This window comes from Tauraco erythrolophus, chromosome Z (assembly GCF_009769465.1).
Source record: "Tauraco erythrolophus isolate bTauEry1 chromosome Z, bTauEry1.pri, whole genome shotgun sequence".
Classification (NCBI taxonomy): Eukaryota; Metazoa; Chordata; class Aves; order Musophagiformes; family Musophagidae; genus Tauraco; species Tauraco erythrolophus.
Genome location: NC_141496.1, coordinates 47,602,269 through 47,623,324, shown reverse-complemented (window position 1 = coordinate 47,623,324; position 21,056 = coordinate 47,602,269). Strand labels below are relative to the sequence as shown.

General features: G+C 42.4%; 1 protein-coding gene across 1 annotated transcript in view; it reads left to right on the top strand.

The window, feature by feature from the left end:
* The first annotated feature begins 1,396 nt into the window (after positions 1-1,396).
* The window catches only part of MOB3B (MOB kinase activator 3B), a 47,768-nt gene continuing 28,108 nt past the window's right edge, over positions 1,397-21,056 (top strand). Inside the window, exon 1 of the mRNA XM_086629366.1 lies at positions 1,397-1,814. Coding sequence (XP_086485492.1) covers positions 1,397-1,814 — 418 coding nt within the window. The remainder of the gene's footprint in view (positions 1,815-21,056) is intronic.

Genomic DNA, 21,056 nt, shown 5'->3' with positions numbered 1-21,056 from the left:
GTTTTATTGTGTGAGGACAGGGTCTAGCACAGCAGATTTCTCTTTGCTTAGCTACGTGCTGCTTTCTTGTGGTGCTTAAGAAAAAAGAAACACCTTTTTCTATTCCTTTCTGCCCCTCAGCAAAGCTATTTTTGTAGTGCTGTACAAATTTAAAACATGTTATTTAATTTAAATAATGCACAGCATGAAATGTTTACTCTCTGTCTTTAATCATAAAACCTTCAGTACTAAAACAGAATAATTGAGATAGGGGCCTATCTACCCTATCACCTACTAATTGCCTGCATTTACTGATGATAATACTCTTCTGCAGGTATGTATTTGAACAAACAAGGCTCTAATGCAGTGATTTTTTTTTTTCAGTCAGACAGGCTGTGAAAACCATTCTTTGTTGCCAGAGTAGGTTAGATGGAACAATGCAAAGTCTATGCTCTTCATTTTGTGGGAACAACACTGCCAAGTATTCCCCTGTAGAGCAGATGAATAGAGCTATGAAGAAAGTGGCAGCTTCACCATTGCTTTCTAATCATTCTAAACAATACAATAGAAAATTAAGACCACTACTGAATTCCTGAGGGTGGGTCAAGAAAAATAATAATCTGTCTACAGTTGTGTGGGAAACAGGAATTATTTCTATGCAATACTGTAGGTTTCACTCTAACTAGGTTCTATGAGGTTTGCAAAAACAAATAGCTCATTAATTAAAAATAGAGAACAAATATGTAAAAATCTTTCTTGGAGATTTTTTTCTCCCTGCAGAGAAGAGCACTAAAGCTATCGTGTATATTTAGAGGTACCATCGGTTGCTTTAGAAGCAGTTAGATAAAACTTCTAAATTGTGACATAGTATTTTGTCTACCAAATTTATACATACATTATGTATGGTATGCAGTTACTGTCAAAACGCAGCAAAATTTAAAAGTTTGTTTAAAAGTGATCTAAAGATGGGAAGGTTGTACAAGATTTATTGAATTCCCATCTTTATGATAACTTAAGAGCCTCTGGGTAGATATTTAAAAAGAACAGAGAAGTTAATTCCTCAATACTTTAAAAAATTAGGTGTTTTTTTTTCTTCTAAATGTTTGTGGCTAGCTTGTTATGTATTTGCTTTTCAGCTCATAATTACTAGAAAATGATGGTAAAACAGTAACAAACTGACAGGGCCAGACTTGAGCCTACCACTAATGTATATTGTTTCCATATCCTTAGGGACATGAAACCTTTCGGAAAGGGTTTGAAGACAAAGAACTACTAGACTGCTGAAGTTGATACGAGCTTCTCTGAGAAAAGCAGCAGAGCCTGGAGGACCTGTGATAGGGAGCAACTGTTTTTCAGATACCTGCAATCAATCTCAGCTGTGCTTTTCTGCCAGCTGCTACAGAGCAGATTAGCAGACATGTCCATAGCACTCAAGCAAGTCTTTAATAAAGATAAGACTTTCCGCCCAAAACGCAAGTTTGAACCGGGAACCCAGAGGTTTGAACTTCACAAACGAGCGCAGGCCTCTCTGAACTCAGGTGTGGATTTGAAAGCGGCTGTGCAGTTGCCCAGTGGAGAAGACCAAAATGACTGGGTGGCTGTCCATGTTGTTGACTTCTTCAATAGGATCAACCTCATTTATGGAACTATCTGTGAGTTCTGCACAGAGAGGACCTGCCCAGTGATGTCTGGAGGCCCTAAGTATGAGTACCGGTGGCAGGATGACATGAAGTACAAGAAGCCCACAGCGTTGCCAGCACCCCAGTATATGAATCTTCTCATGGACTGGATCGAGGTGCAAATCAACAATGAGGATATATTTCCTACGAGTGTAGGTAAGTGTGAGGAAGAAGTCCTAAAGCGTAAACTACCTTTCATTCTTGTACTAAGTGTATTCTCTTCCCACTCTCATTTTCAGGGATTGTGAAATTCAAGCCTTTAAACAGCAGGCAGGGAGGAGGAGAGTGTCTTGCAGGAATAGTGCGAAATATATGAAACATTAACTGTGCTGCTAGATAAGGTAGGCTTTGTTAGCCTCAAGGGTTTTCATTGTAGCCATTTGTGCCTGGTAAGCCTCTCAGGTTAATCAGTAAGGGTGGTCATTATTGCATTATTAGCTGTCGAAAGCTGATCAAGTTTGCATTGCTTTGCACTTTGCCTGGCCGCTTAGGCGATACAGAATGGGTGGAAAGCAAAGCCTAATTAGCAAAGCCTATCCTCCCTTGGAAGTGTGTGCAGCGATGTGCAGGACAAGGCAGTGGCGAGTCAGGAATGCAGTGAACTCTGCCTTCCCACAGTCTCTTGATTTCCCATCCAAAACTGACAAATTGGGAAATTAATTATTCTCCAAATTACCGTTTCTAAGGCTGTATACAACTAACAAGCTTTGCTATGGTTTAACCAGACAGCCCAGATGAGAGAGCTGTTAAAAGCAGCACAATTTTCCTGTTAAAATACTATAGTTAGTTTTCCTGAAGAGTGAGAAAGTAGCTGGAAGTATCTTTGCTGGCATAGTTCTCTTAGGATGAGGAGGACTTTGCAGAAGAGTGCATTATGTGGTGTAGACAGCCTAAATCTTTAGCTGTAGCTGCAGGTGATAAAAAAAGACAGGATGCTATACCTTAGAGATGTCAGTGTATTTACGTAATTTTTATATCAGTTTTAGTTAATGAGTCCTGATTCACTTCTTGCAAGTGGGAAAGCTGGGAGCTTGCTGTAAAAAATGTGAGCTGTTACATACAAGCACTTGGCCCAGATGAGTAACAAACAAGAATGCTCACACGTTAAAATTAGTTCAGCCGAATATTTTGCAGTTTGTATGCAACTAATGCCTGTGGCTAGTTGATAGATGATACCTTAAGAGGCTGTGTATTTCCTGACCTTTGAAATGCTTTGTTCTTGGTATTGACAGCTATTTGTCTGGAAAAACTTGTGGTTTCTTTCCCGGTTTCTTTCCCAGTTCCTATCAGTTTTCTTTTCTACACTAATAGGTAGAAAGAAGGCAGTAACTGTACCTTTTAATCTGGACTTTTGTCAGCCCAGCAAGAAGGATTTCAAAGGAAGCGGTACCGTATATTTCGTGTACTGAAAAATGTGTTTGATTTCTCAAGCATTTGTTGTTTTTTATTTCTTCAAGGTGGATGGTTTTTGGAAGTGAAGGTGGGTTGAAGCTGCAGTGAAGTATGTGATTTTGCTTCCACTGGTATTTTGTCAGGCGCTTGTTATACCAAGCTTCCTTCTTGGGGTATTCCGGTATTACTCTGTGCACTTGCAGCTTGCATATGCAGAAAATGTAGTTTGTCTGCAAGCATGGGAAGTGGGTAACACACTGGCATGCTGATGGGCTTTCCTGAAGAAACAAATAATCTGTAACACACAAGCTTTCAGCTTTACATGCTTCCCCTTTACGTTTGTAGTAAGATACATCTGGAGGATCTTTTATCCTGAAGGCTTACCTATTGTAAACCTAAGAATGGAAACAGTAAGTATCCTCAATCTACTGTTTTTCTTCTCCCAGCAGCTCCTGCTGTTGTAGATTAAATCAAATTTGAAGCAACAGGAAGGGGAAAGACCTGTGATCTCTACAATAGGGCTGGAGTTTGATAGAAGTCAGAATAGGAATGCTTAATGTCTGTGAAAAATCTCACTCTGAATTGGCTCGAAGGAGAAATGTCTGCTTGAGCCTTCATGGAGTGATGGACTGTGCCATGGTTGCATTACAAACTGAGATGATTGGACAGTCTCATAAAGAGATTTTATAGGTATGCATTGGAGCGTTATTCCATAGAGCAGCACTTGCATCTGTGTTCCACTCTCCCCTCCTCTTGAGCCTTTGTTGCAGATACCATAGTGGCCACCTGCACGCTTCTCATTATCTTCTTGATTCATCAATTTGTGGCATGAATCTGTTGGTAAAATTGCTTGGTAAGCCTTAGACCTTACAGTTCAGAAACAAATGCACACTGTATTGAACTGGGAGTTCTGGGTACCTGTTCTCTCAGCAAGTCCTTACTTAGGCACCTATAACAGTCAAAGGGAGGTTTGGGTCTGTTCCTGGGTAAGTCACTTTTTTCCAAGGGAATCTTTCTGATTTATTTGCACACCAATCCCTTATCTGTAAAACAGAGATGATAACTACCTGCCATCCTGTCTGAGTACTGCCTATAAAGCTGTTGAATGAAATGCAGTCATTCTGCATGGAAGTTGTTACATGTTTTGCTTTTCACAACTGATCAGAGAGAAAAGCTTTGTTATTGTGTTGGGTACTGTTCGTTCCTGCCTGTTGTGCAGCAGCCTTTGGTTAGATGGCATCTAGGCTTAGTATTAATGCCAGCCTCTATTTTCATTTAGAGAAATTAATGATGGTGAAAATGACAACTGTTCATTCTTCAAAGGAGTTGAAATAGATCTTGAAAGATGACATACTCAGATGTGAAAACAAAACAGGCTTAGGTATGTCCTTATTAATGGCACAACAGTTTTAAAGCGTTGAGTGGCTGTAACTTAAAGAGATTAATTTATTGCTTTGAATCTTTGTAGCATATGGTCTGCAGAGAATTGTTCTGGAAAAAGTGTGTGTCCAGTGGACGGGATTTGGGCTGACCTTTCCATTAGCGAATGAGTTTGATGAAGAGACTCAGTGAGAGATTCACAGGAGCTGTCCACAGAAACTTGAACACTTTTTTTCCAGCTTAATTCTATTAAATTTGTCCTCTTTCATTTGACATATGTCATGCAAACTGTCTAAAAAGGAATTTCAAGTGCTGTGATTAAGGGCAGCTTTCACTGAGGAGCTACTTTGAAGGAAAATAATTTCAGGATAGGGATAGCCAGGCTTGGTGGGCTTTTTTTTTTGTGTGTGTGTGTGTGTGTGTGTTGTTGTTCCTCTGTGGTTTGAAAAAAAACACGAAGGCAGTTGAGTTATAAATTGTTATGAATGTTATATTTAACCTCGATGTTTACATTGGCACGATGACCTCTGGCCACTTACCAGTCTCTGTACTTCCTGTGCTCTGGTGCTATTTCCTCTCTGCTTTCTCCAGTCATTCTGGTCTATTCACTTGCTGGTAAAGAGCCTCTTCCTCTAGCCGCTTTCATACTAACGCTGAATTGGCTGGCAGGAGAAAAGGGAGCTGGCATGGGAATGGAAGACGTGTCAAGAAGTGTATGCAGGTGACAAAAACAGGTGCTGGACAGTATAGCAAAGCTTTAAGGACTGTATTTGTAAAGTGGGCTCAAGCCTGTAGAAGATTTTAGACGTGATTATGTCCTTGTTCTTATTTCCATTTTCTCAATTTCCTTTATCCATTTTAAGTGGATTTAAGGCATGTAAGAGGCTGACAGCACTGTAAACAAGTTCTGTATGTAACCACAGATACACCCTGTCTCAGCCCTCACTGAGTGAGGAGCCGAAGGGAGGAGAGTTCATTCTGTATGCCTGCTGAGACCTCTCTGGTGAAGCTAGCCAGTAGTCTCCAGCATGAATTTTTGTAGTGTGTTGGAGTTTTGCTTAGCTTTAGGGTAAACTCTTTTTCTTCAGTAAATACTAGTTGATCTTCCAGACACCTAGAAGTCTTACTATTTAAACATCTTTCAAGAGATAAATTTCCAAGGCTCGTATGGACAACCTAAATACTCCATAGCCTCAAAAGTACCTTTTCTGTCTCCTCTTACTTTTTTTATCTCTGTGTTTTTTGGTAAGCAGGCTGAAGAAATGATTTGGAGTGGGAAGCAGTAGATTCTTGGGACAGCTGCAGGTTTTGGTGAACCTGCAATTGACAGCTTTCACCATATGTGTTTGGGCAGTATCAAAAAAAGGAGCTAAGAAAGCAAGCAGCTCTCTACTGCTGTGCTCCCTTCAGGCCCTAATTCCCAAACAAGACAAATTCAGTTGCCTTAGGTATTTCTCCTCCTCATTGCACCCTTAAATTGGGAGTAATTCTGTCTGGTTTGGATTTTCAGTGAATGGAACTTTTTTTCTGTTGTAAGGGATGCTGGGAAAGATACACAGATATTTAAGGCTGCAGGGGATTGTTTCATTTACTCTAATCTGACCTCCAGCATAACACAGGCCAGAGAATGTCACCACATGATTTCTTCATCAGTTCCATAGTTTGAAATGAGAAGACAGTCAGAAAACAGAGTTCTGCTGAAATAAACAAGAACATGAACTTCTTTTCTGACTTGACATGATGAAAAACTTTTCCCAGTGAGGACAATAAAGCAGCTGGGAGGGAACCCAGAAAGGTTGTACTGTCTCCATCCTTCAGGATTTTCAAGACCAGGCCGGATAAAGCCCTGAGCTACCTGATCTGATCTGATTGCTATATAAAGCAGAAAGCTGGGATGCAGACCTCCCAAAATCTGTGCCAGCCTGAATTATCTTGTGATTCTTACTTCTAATTTCAGCACTGACAGGCTGCTTCAGGAAAAGAGCTAAATTGATTAGAAACTGGTTAAGCAGTTTAAGAAGCTTCAATTTGGCATTTAATGGAAGTTCAGAATCACTTTTAAGCTATGAGAGTTTCTGTAGATGAGGATTTCAAAGGTTTTTAAATTACTGTAATCAAATAGCCTAGTTATGGCTGATCAAAATGAAAACATACTTTTAAAGTCTAGGGCTTCAGCTGAAAAATTAATGTATCTTTAGAAATACACTGCCTCGTCGATGCTTAAGTAGTAAATTTTGGTAACTGGCAGCTTCAGAGTTTTTGCACAGAGCATGTGTGTGACACTACTTCCAAAAGAAGAGCCCGATATGTCGCCACAGTGCATCTACAAAAGCAGACCAAGACTCTGGAGGGCCCTTGTGAATGTGATTCAAAACAACCACTGAATCAAGAACTTTTTCATTTGTTTCTTACTGACATTGTAGTAGAATTTTTCTGGTTCTCTAAATAGTAATAATAGTTACCACTTGGGGTGCTTTTCTGCAGGGACAGGGTAGCAGCTGACTGGTGGGTGAGAACAGAGACTCCTCAACTACTTTTCCTGAGCAAAGACCTCTTCACAATACAGCCTGTAGAAATGTGAGGCGAGTGTTTGACATCATTGACTTTGTCTTACAACTGTCCCTGTCTTATTGCTCTTCCAAAGTATGAGGAGGTGCCCGTGGTGTAGGCAAAGTGGCGTTTGCTGGCATTTGCTGCGTATACTATTTCTTCGCTCTTTGCAGTCGTTACAGTTGCACTGTCTAGGAACTGCCATCACATCATGCACACCTGCCGTGCAATAAAAAATGTACAATCTCCGCAGCTGGTTTGTTTCTTTCATTTTAAGATAAAGCTCTGCCAGGGGCTGAAGGGAGGGGTCAGATTGCTGACTGTTAACTGGTCATTCAGTCACCCAGTGGTGGATGCATACAGCTGTAGGCTACCAGCTGAAGTCTGTTGTAAATTCCAAACAATCCTTTCTGCTTGATCTTTACACCTGTCATGCCAGTGCTGGATTTGGGCTAAAGAAGAATTTTGTTCTGTAAAGCTTATCTTGCATCACGATGGACGTGCTTGCCAAGAGCTTTGAGTTAATCCCTTGTGCAAATGAAATGAAGAAAATTCTACAAGACATGGACTATTGTAAGGCTGTAGCTTTCCTCTAGTCATTAAACTTCGTGAATTCTGTGCATATATGTATGTTACAGCAAAGTTATAGCAGCAACATAGCTATCTTCTTTAAAAGTTTGGTGTCTTGAAATTTATGTGCCTGGAAAATATCAGGTAGATATTTTACTACTAGATTATATGTCAGAGCTTCCTCCTACTCTCCTATTTTTCCTGTAGTTCAGGATCTAACAGATGCTTCTATGTAAACTAAGCTGGCAGATGAATCAACTCACAAGCCTAGTACACTTCAAGAGTACTATCAAAGAGGATTGATAAAAATTTTATTGGTCCCATCTGTCAGGTGAGTAATGCAGTTTACTAGATAGCCATCTGGCTGGCCTTTTTAGCATTACATTACTTTTTTGCTGACCAATTATACTTTAGAGCCATTTGATTCCCTGTTTTTGTGTGATATCTAAAGTGCCTTGACAAGTCTGGGCATCCTCCTTATATAAGAATAGGTACTGAAACTTAGGAGTAGTCTTAGACAATCCTCAAGACCAGTCATTGTTGACTGGCAGGTGACTGCTCCCAACACTATCCTCCCCAGCTGTCTTCCTCAGGGTACCCTCTTGCTGTGATGCTAGATGTGCCATTTGAGGAACACAGAATCAGAGAATCATAGAATGGTTAGGGTACGAATGGACCTCAAAGATCATCTAGTTCCAACCCCCCTGCCATGGGCAGGGACACCCTCCACTACACCAGGTTGCTTAACGGCTCATCCAACCTGGCCTTGAACACTTCCAGGGATGGGGCAGCTACAACTTCTCTGGGCAACCTGTTCCAGTGCCTCACCACCCTCAGAATGAAACATTTCTTCCTTAGATCTAATCGAAATCTCCCCTCTTTCAGTTTAAAGCCATTGCCCCTTATCCTGTCTCTACATGCCCTTGTAAAAACTCCCTCTCCAGCTTTCCTGTAGGCCCCCTTTAAGTACTGGAAGGCTGCTATAAGATCATCCCGGAGCCTTCTCTTCTCCAGGTTGAACAACCCCAACTCTCTCATCCTGTCTTCATAGCAGAGGTGCTCCAGCCCTCGGATCATCTTCGCAGCCCTCCTCTGGACTTGCTCCAGCAGCTCCATGTCCTTCTTGTGTTGGGGACTCCAGAGCTGAAGGTAGTATTCCAGGTGGGGTCTCACGAGAGCAGAGTAGAGGGGCAGAATCCCCTCCCTCGACCTGCTGGCCACACTTCTTTTGATGCAGCCCAGGATACAGTTGGCTTTCTGGGCTGTAAGTGCACATTGCTGGCTCATGTTGAGCTTCTCAGAAGGTCTAACACTAGAGGCAATGTAGGACCACTGGTGAATGAGGAGAGTGCCCTAATGACAGAGGATAAAAAGAAGGCAGAGTTACTGAATGCCTTCTTTGCATCAGTCTATACTGCTGGAGGCTACCCTGATGAGCCCTGGAACCCTGAGGCTCCTGAGGAAGTCAGGATAGAGGAGGAGTCTACCCTGGTTGATGAGGACTTGGTTAGGGACCAGTTAAGCAACCTGGCCATCCATAAATCCATGGGTCCTGATGGAATGCACCCGCGGGTGCTGAGGGAGCTGGCGGATATCATTGCCACGCCACTCGCCATCATTTTTGTTAAATCATGGGGAACAGGAGAGGTGCCTGAGGACTGGAGGAAAGCAAATGTCACTCCAGTCTTCAAAAAGGGCAAGAAGGAAGACCCAGGTAACTACAGACCGGTCAGCATCACCTGCATCCCGGGAAACATAATGGAACAACTCATCCTTGGTGCTGTCTCTAGGCATATCAAGGATAAGAGGGTCATTAGGGGCAGTCAACATGGCTTCACTAAGGGGAAGTCGTGCTGGACAAACCTGATAGCCTTTTATGAGGACATCACCAAGTGGGTGGATGATGGTAAAGCAGTGGATGTGGTTTGTCTTGACTTCAGTAAAGCATTGACACAGTCTCCCCCGGCATCCGCACAGCTAAACTGAGGAAGTGTGGTCTGGATGATCAGATGTGAGATGGATTGTGAATTGGCTGAAGGATGGAAGCCAGAGAGTAGTGATCAATGAGACAGAGTCCAGTTGGAGGCCTGTATCCAGTGGAGTCCCTCAAGGGTCGGTACTGGGACCAGCACTGTTCAACATATTCATCAATGACTTGGATGAGGGAATAGAGTGCATGGTCAGCAAGTATGCTGATGACACTAAACTGGGAGGAGTGGCTGACACACCTGAAGGCTGTGCTGCCATTCAGAGAGACCTGGACAGGCTGGAGAGTTGGGTGGGGAGGAATTCAATGAAATACAACAAGGGCAAGTGTAGAGTCTTGCATTTGGGTAAGAACAACCCCATGTACCAGTACAAGTTGGGGACTGAACTGTTGGGGAACAGCACAGGAGAAAGGGACCTGGGGGTCCTGGTGGACAGCAGGACGACCATGAGCCAGCAATGTGCCCTTGTGGCCAAGAAGGCCAATGGCATCCTGGGGTGTATAAGAAGGTGTGTGGTTAGTATGTTGAGAGAGGTTCTCCTCCCCCTCTACTCTGCCCTGGTGAGGCCGCATCTGGAATATTGTGTCCAGTTCTGGGCCCCTCAGTTCAAGAAGGACAGGGAACTGCTTGAGAGAGTCCAGCGCAGGGCCACAAAGATGATTAAGGGTGTGGAGCATCTCCCTTATGAGGAAAGGCTGAGGGAGCTGGGTCTCTTTAGCTTGGAGAAGAGGAGACTGAGGGGGGACCTCATTAATGTTTATAAATATGTAAAGAGTGACTGTCATGAGGATGGAGCCAGGCTCTTCTCAGTGGCATCCAGTGATAGGACAAGGGGAAATGGATATAAGCTGGAACATAGGAGGTTCCACTTAAACATGAGGAAGAACTTCTTCCCAGTAAGGGTAGCAGAACACTGGAACAGGCTTCCCAGAGAGGTTGTGGAGTCTCTTTCTCTGGAGATGTTCAAAACCCACCTGGATGCATTCTTGTGTGATCTGACTTAGGTGGTCCTGCTCCAGCAGGGGGATTGGATTAGATGATCCTTTGAGGTCCCTTCCAATCCCTAACTTTTTGTGACTCTGTGTCTCATATCGGTCTGCTTGCAGCTCAGTTGTATAACTTAACCTGTTCTCCTGTCTAGTTCTGATAATAATAGAAAACACGTGCAATAGAAAGTAAGTGCAAATTCTTTTGCATGTTCTCTGCCTTTCCATGAGAAGGATTTGGCACTGCTGCTAAGAAGAAATGCTGCCTCACCATAAGAATGCATATTAGAAGGCTGATGCCTTATACGCCAGATTTTCTGTATTATGGCAATCATTAAGGGCTAAAAAGCACTTTTATTAACCCATAGCAAAGCAGGTCTCAGCAGATCTCTTCTTTGATTCTCCATGCTACAGAAACTTAAGAAAAAAACAACAAAACTAACTTAAGTGGCAGCATGAATGGTGGAGAGGGATGTGTTAGCTGGCTCTGCAAAGGCTGAAAGGTTTCAGGATGTCTGTTCACTCTGATACTGCTTTGAGAGGAAGAAAGATATATGGAACACCTGCAAGAAGTGGTTTCTCATGTGAGTACTGCAGTGGTCTGTCCTGTAGCTTCTTGGTCCCTTGTTCTTGAGGAATTTAGCTTTCCAGGACATTGTGATTGCATGTGCTGTGGGACATTACTTAAATTAGTCTCTCAGAGGATCTGCAACTCCACAAGCACAGCTTCTACACTAGCTGAATTTGTGACCTTCATAGCACCGCTGATGTCTACAGTGTGTTAAGTCTGTGGCATAATGGAGTTGAGCTTGTGCCCAACTCGAAAGTGTGGGAAATTCAATACTTTGAACACACTTTGCCTTGGAAAGTGGGTTTGTGTGAACTGAGTACTCTGCATTCCACAGTGTTGTGTGCATTCCTTTCCCTGATGAACAAGGAGAATAGCTCCTTATTTGAAACCTTATAAAACAGACTTTGTCTGATATGCAGCAAAGCAGCATATGCGTAGGAGTAGCATTTACAGATGATAATGACTTTGCTGCTTCATTTTTTGGAAATCAAATGAAATAAGATTCACAAATACCAGTTTTCTCAGTAGCTACTTTTTGCCTATGTTTACTTTGTCAAATTGATGTTGTTATTTAAACTCAGAAATATTATAGAAATTTCATGGTAGTCTCTACTCCAACAAAGTGTTTTCATCCTTAAGGTCAATCTTTTGAGGACAACGCTGGTACTATTGGAGCATGTTTTATGCAGAATCTAGCCAAGGGAAGAGACGTATGTCGGTGGGGTCTTCATCTGCCCGAGATGTACGGTAGCAATCATCAGAATAAAGTGTGGTCATAGAGGTGTGAAAATAAAATCATTTAGTCCTGCTTGAAGTACAATCTCAGTTTAACTTCACTGTGGAATGACTGGAGTGCTACAGTCTGATTCTAAGGGAACTTCTGGAAAGCCTAAGGCGAGGATATGGTCTTTGCTTTGGCCAGAGGTATGTGTACCAATACTGCCTTTAAGTTTGGCTTTGTTTCAAATAGAATTTTCGCCTTCTAGATTCACATAGAGTATGTAAATAGAGCAAAATTAGAAACCTTATCAGGGGAAAACTCATTAATTTTAAGTGAGGTCTTCATATCTTTTATAGATATTTTCTGGAGGAAAGTCAAATATATACTTTAAAAGTACATGGTTAAAAACCATGGTGTTGATAAAAGCCATGTGCGAACTTTTGTATCAAAACAGTGTGACCAGCAGGACTAGGGAAGTGGTTCTCCTCCTGTACTCGGCACTGGTGAGGCCGAACCTCTAATACTGTGTTCAGTTTTGGGTCCCTCACTACAAGAAAGACATTGAGCTGCTGGAGCGTGTTTAAAGAAGGGCAATGAAGGTGGTGAAGGGTTTAGAGCAAAAGTCTTATGAACAGCAGCTGGAGGAACTGGGATTGGTTAGTTTGGAGAAAAGGACGCTCAGGAAAGACCTTATTGCTCTCTACAACTACCTGAAAGGAGGTTGTAGTGAGGTGGGTGTTGGTCTCTTCTACCAAGTAACAAGTGACAGGACAAGAGGAAGCGGCCTCAAGTTGCACCAGGGGAGGTTTAGATTGGATATTAGGAGAAATTTCTTTACCGAAAGGGTTCTCAAGTATTGGAACAGGCTGCCCAGGGAAGTGGTTGAGTCACAATTCCTGGAGGTGTTTAGAAAACATGTAGATGTGATGCTTAGGGACATGGTTTAGTGGTGGACTTTGCAGTGTTAGGTTAACGGCTGGTTTCGATAATCTTAAGGGTCTTTCCAAACTAAACAGTTCTGTGATTCTGTGGTTCTTTACTCTTTAAACACAGAAGCAAGAATGACATACTGAGATAATCTAAAACATTTGTAAGCACAGTGTTCATCCTGATAATGCTGCAGAGAAAACATCAAACTTTATCAGTATTATTTATAAGTGTGAATAAGTCATTTGTGTGCTTACCATTAAACTCAACTGTAGTAGTACATTTCTGTGCCTAGTTGTGCAGAAGCTCTCTGCCTTGAGCTTGTGTGCTTGGAGAAACAAAAGTCAGCAAGAGATTATCCTGGGCTGCATCCAAAGAAGCGTGGCCAGCAGGTCAAGGGAGGGGATTCTGCCCCTCTACTTTGCTCTCGTGAGACCCCACCTGGAAGATTGCATTCAGCTCTGGAGCCTCTAACATAAGAAGGACACAGACCTGTTGGAGTAAGTCCAGAGGAGGAGGGCCACAAAGATGATCCAAGGGCTGGAGCCCCTCTCCTATGAAGACAGGCTGAAAGAGTTGGGGTTGTTCAGCCTGGAGAAGAGAAGGCTCCAGGGAGACCTTTTAGCAGCCTTCCAGTACTTAAAGGGGGCCTACAGGAAAGCTGGAGAGGGACTTTTTACAAGGGTGTGTAGTGATAGGACAAGGGGCAATGGCTTTAAACTGAAAGAGAGTAAGTTTCGATTATATCTAAGGATAAAATTCTTCACTCTGAAGATGGTGAGGCACTGGAACAGGTTTCCCAGAGAAGTTGTGGCTGCCCCATCCCTGGAAGTGTTCACGGCCAGGTTGGATGAGGCTTTGGGCAACTTGGTGTAGTGGAAGGTTTCCCTGCCTGTGGCAGGGACATTTGAATTAGATGATCTTGAGGTCCCTTCGAACCCAAACCATTCTATGACTATGGGAAGAAAAATTATTCCCAGATAAAAAGCTGTTTACCATGACTTCTGCACCACATTAGTTTGACCACTGTCTTCAGCTGAACACTCACTGGTTGTGCTGCACATGACATGATTAGCCTTTGTTTATCTGGCTGCATCTTATGGTTTATCATTTCTTCATGAGTGTGTTTGCATGTGTTTACATTAGAAAAGGTCATACGAAAAAAGTGAAAGCTAGGGATGATGGTGATGGTTCTGAAGGGAGTTTATTTCAGAGTTTCAGAGTGGCTCCCCTTTAACTTTGCAGTTGCTGGGTTCACCATTTCTATGGTATGTGGGCCACAGTAGTCCCACCCGCAGGGAACTGTCAATACTCAGTGCCTTAGCTATTCAGTACCTTGAAGAAAACAACTTGAAATCTCTACTCGGATCTTGAAGAAGGTAGCTGTATTCCTTCTGCTGTATTGATTCTTAAGGATGATGAGAGGCCTGATACCTTAACAGATAACAGGCATAAAGTAGGAAGGACAGCGGTCTCCTTTTTTTTTTTTTTGAAATATAGGAGTTGGTGCAACCTTGAACACAAGCACAGAAGTTTGCTTAGGAGGTAGAAGAGAAGAAAAAAGCGGAGACCAGTCTTTTCCCCATCAGGACAACATTCATATATTTAGAACAACTTTTCTATAGTACACTCAAACCTTCTGCTTATTCACTGTCCCTTTGTCCTCAGCAGAGGGGACCAAGGCTTGTAGTTTCTGTTCCAGGAAAAGCTGAATTACACTTGAAAGTAGGTTCAAATCATCATTGGCTCAGTCATGAAGAAGAGTTTGCTAGTATCTTTTGTCATAGCTACCAAGCTGCCATCACCACACAGGATTCACAGTTGATGGTCTCTCTTCAACTGAAGCAAGCCTAGTGTTGGCCTAGAAGAAAGAAATAGAGATTAATAAACTGGGGATTGGGTTTAAAGTTGACCCTTAAATCATATGATTAACTTTTTTTTTTAACACTGAAGAGTACCTGCAAAAGCTTTGGGTTTATATGCAACTCACTAATTTTTTATCAGACATTGTAATTCAATCAGTTCACATTCAGTGGCCTTAAAATTAATGGATCAAACCCTATTTTATTACAAAGATGGGAATCTGATATGATACGCATCAGTGCTGTAATAGTCCAAAACATGTTTTCTGCAATATCCTTGCTAATGAAAACTTCAAAAAGTAAGCAGCACAGAAGAAGTTTTTGAAGTGTATTTGTGTGTGTGTAGATCCACACTGAGTGGTAAAAAATAAAGTAACTGAAAACACTTGAACAATAGAACAAAAATGGATACTTGTCACTTTATGCCCCATGCTTTGATGGAGTGTATGTGTGCTCTGATTCTAACACTGCCAACTGTTACATGCTGGGGGACCGCCTGCCTTCAGGAAAATTGAAATAAAAATTAGAAGCTTTGGTAGGTTGTTCTTGTCTGTGAGTCTATGGGTCTATCCAAGCAGGGATAAGGATTACATGCTTGCATGCACTTTGTTAACATCCTGGAGCAATACAAGCAGCAGTCGTTAAGTATTGGCTGCTGGCCTTCCACAGCTGCAATGCAAACAATTCTATAAATATGACCAACACAAGCCATGTCTGTAGGTGGTGACTGAAGGGGTTTTTTTGCTTGATAATTGTGAGCTGTGTTTTTCAGTCCACTGGTGCATGCAAGCTTGTCTATCTACGTGACTTGCTTGTTTGCTCCTAAAAAAACCTGTCCTGTGGCTATGATGTGTACAACTTTACATGCTCATGGTTTTTAAGTGCTGTAGAACTCCATCGAGTCTCCCGTCTGTCCTCAAGGCACCTCTACGCAGCGCTGTTAGTCCCTCGAAAATTTCGTTACTATTTGACTATTGGAATTGCACGGGTATAGAACAGAAGCTGAAATTTCGACGATATTCTCTTTCATCCTCTTAACATATGTAGCTGTGGACATAATCGTTTGTCTTTTTTTCTCTGTAAGCTGGGCAGTTTTGACTGGAACCCATCAGCCAATACAGTCCGAGAACTGCTTGCAGTGAAACGGGAAACAAAATGTGCATCCTGCATGTGCCTTTTGGCATTTGAAGCCAAAAGATGAAAGCCAATCTTACCAGTGTGGCTGTGACAGGACAAGCACTTGTCCCACGAAGAGATCTGATGAGTCACAGAAGTAATGTGAAATAGTTATCTTCACTCTTACCTTCTACTAGCCATGTGGACAGAACGGCATGAACTGTCTCAGTTAAAGCAACAAACTTCCCTTGTTCTCCACTGATGATTAATGTAGGTTCCATGTGCCTAAAGCAGAGCACTGTGAGATGCCAGACAGCTGTTGTTGTGCTGTAACTCACATTAACAACAGGTCCCCAGAGAAAGGGTCTGCAGCCTGACAGTTATTCTTGGGCTGAGTTGTAAACTCTGTGTCACAGGGACAAACAACTCTTACAGAAAAAATTCTTTAGTTATAGTAGACCGTGTGCCACAAAACTTACATGTGCAGCATATGGACTGTGGAAATATCTAATAATTTTCAGTGTTTGACACTGTTTGTATGTGACCCAAAGTCTTGTAATTACACATTTAAACTCAAAGAATTGTTTTCAGGTAGAGAAAACCACAGAGCCAAGGTCTAAATTGTTCCATTTTCCCTGAAGACTGACACAAGACGCTCTCTAGCTGATGATGCACCACAGTAGTTGGTGCCTCCACGTGCAAATGGATACAGGAATGTCCTAAAACACAAATCTCAGTAGTGTTTCATAAGTCTCTCTTTTTAAAAGTTTTGCTTTACTTGGAAAAGCCTCTGAGCCACGCTTAGAATCCTTGGAATAGAGGGTAAATGCAGGCCATGGTACCTGGTGGGTATGTTTTGTATGACTAAGCAAAAAAAACCCCACTTAACAGCAAATTCAAACACTAGAAAAGACCTGAAAAATGCTCAGAGCATCCCAGCAACATGGTACAGAGTGAAACAGGCTTTACTGACAGTGCTGACACAGAGTATTCATTTCCTTCTTTCCATCTTACTGTCACGTGTCTGAGGAAGACCAGGGAGGTTGTGCCTTTTCATCTGCTTGAAAATATGCAGTGCAAACTTGTGTTTCCTTCTCATAACATGAATCAGTGGCACTTTGAGTCATGAGAAACAAAAGGAAGGTTGCCAAGACATCTGAAATCAGAGATGATCAAGAAGGGAATAATCAAAGTCTGTTAATAATTGAAAGGGGAAAGGGAGGACAATGAACAGCTTGTCTTTGAAAGACAACTCTCATCTGGATATGGAAAGAAGTACCTTTTCTTTTAAGAAGCAGATGTTCAGCTGAACTGAGAAACATTATAGTTTACCAGTAAATGCCTACTGTCAATATTGGCATGGTGAAATAAAGGTAATTGTTGTTTGTACGGCATCAGCTCTAACGAGCCTTAATAGAAAGAACTCAGCCCTCTTATAGACAAGTCCCTAAAGCTTGAAGCTGTAATGCTCAGCAACAGAGACACTTCCAAACCACATGCTGAATAACATCAGACCTTTTAGAAAAGTGCCAGTTGATATTTGGGCATTAAAAGAGTACATCTGTTTAGAATTTATGTGCTTTAAAATTAGTTGCATGCCATGGCTGCCTTTCTCTTGAAGTTTTAGGGCTTGGTTTTGGTTTGTTGGTTTTTTTAAAGATGTAATTGTTCAAGAGCCTTGTAAAGCAAGGTGTTACTGTTTCATTTGTCAAATAAGAGACCAAAGCTCAGGTAATAAAAGTAGCCTACATAATGCATGAGTAGCTGTTCAGATAGGACATTCTGAGTAGAAGTGCTTTTTCTTGGACTACACAGTGGTTTGTTGGTGGATCCAGGAATAGATAGTGTCAGTGATTCCAAGAATACTCTTGATCTGTTCCTAAACCCCTAGCTTTGTGTATGCATTTGGAGTAAAGGAAATGAAAACTGTAAGGCTTTAGAAAGACTTCAATCCCATGCATTTCTAGCCTTCCAGGAGAATGATTGTCAGAGTTTCTGAAGGAATTAAAATTGCAGATCTAACAGGGACAGGTTTTGCCTAGATGTTTGTTTACTTAGGACCTACAAGATTACAGTCTTTTGAATATTTGATTCCAGATCCATGGCTTTTAGCACATGGTTGGAAGAAGAAAGACTGTGAAGTTCAAAGCAAGGGTCCATCCAGCCCAGTAGAGGATGTCCATGGGAGAAGAGTGTAAGAAAAAGGGGAAGGTGCTATTTCCCAGCTTCCAGCAATCCACATGGTAGAGATTGTCTCAGAGGTGTCAGAACATCCTTTCATCTGGGGGATTCTGGCAAGAATGAGGATCTCACAAATGGTAGTCCCACTATTTTATCTTCATGGTGACTCCCTATTCTGCTCATTTCAGTTTCCTACTGGTTTGGGGTGTGTTCAGAATTTCTGCACATAAATTTTGCTGGTGAAGAAAAGAGCAGTTGGGAGGTTTGGGCTGATGATACATTCTTCTGTTCTCCTTTGAAGTGAAAGGGACCTAAAACTTTATGCCCATTTTGTCTTTCATTTACACCTGAAGTTCTTTTAAATACTTTATAAATGGTCTTTGTACAGGCATATTTTAAAAACTCTTTATGTCACAGTAGCTGTCACATCCAGATCCTAAATTTTTGGATAAAAGTCAGTGCTTGTTTTAGTATTCAGGTTGTGTTGTGACTTGAGCTAGTTGATTACCAGTTAACTAACACTATATATTTTTTCTTCAGAGATCACAAACATTTGTAACTGTCCCAAGGCACAACAACAGATGTTGATAAAGTAAAAAAAAAATAAAAAATTGGTAATTTAATTGCCTTTTGAGAAACCAACAGCAACAAAAGCGGGAAGAAAACCCACAACTCAAGGTTGTTACCACAAAGAAATCAGATTTATTCATTCCTGTGGACATTTGCCACCAGGATTTTGATAAAGTTTTAGTTTTGCATAGTCCATGTCTCCTGCAGACAATTGGGTTGCAGGGCACTGAGGACTTAATTTCGAAGCTGCAGCTGCTTGCACATGAGCTGAGATGCTGTAGAGTAATGCAAGTGATGATGTAAATATTCAAGATGAAAAATTGTCACATGGAATGTAGCCTTCAGCTAAAATGAAGGATTTCCTTTTTATCTCTCCTGTCATCTGCCCAAGCTTATCCTAGCATGTCTGCTATTGTGAGGGCTCAGCTATTAACACACACAAGACTTCTTTTCATTCCATTTAAAATACGTCTTAACAATTTGTCTTAAAATAAAATTTTAAAATCTTTCTGTTCTCAGAGTTAATGCTGGTGACAATGACACCTTACTTAATTTTTTGAGCTGGCTTTTTTTTATGTGAATTTTTATAAGGTTAATTTACAAAAGTTATGTTTGTTATGTCAGGATCTTGTTTTGTTGATAGTGCAATTTTCCTTGATGTTTTTTGTCATCAGGTTGGGTTTTGTAAATATGGAGGGAACAGAGTCAGGCTCTGACAAATGTCATTGACTTCCAGTGAGATTTCTGAATCTAAAATCTGAATCTTTTATAAAACCTTTCTAAGGCAGACTGATTCTATGTAAGACAACTGGGAGCATGAAACTAATGATTCCTGTCATTGTTAGTAGTTTGGAGTGCATAGGCCAAAATTGAGAAATGGATAAAAAAGCTCAGTTCTTTTCACTAGCTGCAGTTGCTCAGTCAAAGCTGTGCTAAAGGTCTGAGAAAATTTCTCCAACAGGCAGGGATCCTCAGACATACACCAATATCAGTGTAGTGCACTGAACCTAGTTTAGGAGGGATGTAGCGTGGGGCAGCAAAACTGGATTTCTGATTTGGCAGAGTTCTGTCACAGTCAGCTGCAGAGATCCTCCAAAAAATTAGGGCCACCTTTGAAAGCTATTTCATCTCTTGCTTTATCCTGCAATCAAGCCCACAAAAGCTCACCTGAAATAGCAACAGCTAATGAACTGTGCCTGCCTTTCAGCATTGTGGGTGTGTATAGCTATGGAATCATCCAGGTTAATGAAGAATGAACTTCAACAAGGCCACACATGCAGTTAGAGGTCTCATTAAAGCACTATTTCTTCAGAGAATTCACAGCCTGCATTTTTTTTCTAAGTTTGGCTTTTGGAGTCTGACATTTTCAAGTTGAGCAACTCCTTTTCAGTGTTATTACGTGTTACGTATTGTAATAACGTAAACTGCCACCTGCTAAACTTCTGGGGACTACTAAATAGACATTTACAAACTTCTCCAGTGATAACTAACTTTTACTCATCTTCTAGCATCGAGAAAACAAACTGCCCAGTGTCAGAGTCGTATTCTGTCTTTATTGAGGTACACAAAAACCTTGCTGAGTATGTACTTCTTTATCTGCACCCCTGAATCTGTTCCCAGCCTCCAAGCTGTGCTGTTGGTCTGAAATGGAAGCATAGGTGCATTTCTTTCCTGCTCTTGGGGAAGGAATTACTCTCTGAACCTGTTAAGATGCCTGTGTTCAGTACTCTTTGGTATGGGGCTGGTACCCTAAGTTACTCTGTCAAAGTGTTCCTACAGCTGTTGGAGTACAACTCCAGGTGAGAGCTGTACAGTACAACTCCAGTACAACTGCTGGTTGGCAGATGATAACAGGCTGTGATAGTTTGATGTGTGGGGGGGTGTTCTGGTGGCAGGGGAGGGGATTTGCTCCCTGTGCCACCAGATCTGAGTCCCATCCCCCCCGGGGGAGGCTGAGCCAAATTGGCGCCTCTGCGAATTGCCCTATTTAAGTTGGGACAAAGGGGCGGGAAAGGGCTCTTTGCTCAGGAGCGAGGAGAGAGCAGGAGGGCGCTGCCCTCGCTCCCGGCTCCCGGCCGGGCGGCCGCTCGGGCCCGGGCCGGCGCCATGTGCTCAAGATGGCGCCGGGGGAGCCGCATGGGGGACTCGGTAAGCGCCCCACTCCCGGGGTGCCCACCGGGCCGAGCTCCCCCAGAGAGGATTAATATCTAAGAGAAGACAATCACAACGACCAGGTCAGTCAAGATGGAGCAGGAGGAGGTGTACTGGAGCTGAGGCTTCCCTTGCAAATCGGTGTGAGATGGCAGGCGGCCCCCCTGCAGCCAGGGTGTACTCGGCGGAGCAGCGACCCACTCGTGGCCCATGGAGAAACCCACGTCGGGAAGGAGATGCCTGAGCCCAGGAGAGGTCGTGGAGCAGGGGATGCGCGACCAGGTACTGTTAATAATGGGGCATGGAATGCACGACGAGGTCGTGGAGGCATCTGGAGACCGTGGGACGACCCACGCCGACGTGAGTGGCAGCAGCTCCCTAAGAGGCCGAGACTGGTAAAGCCCGAACTGGTGCGATCCATGGGGAAGGATTG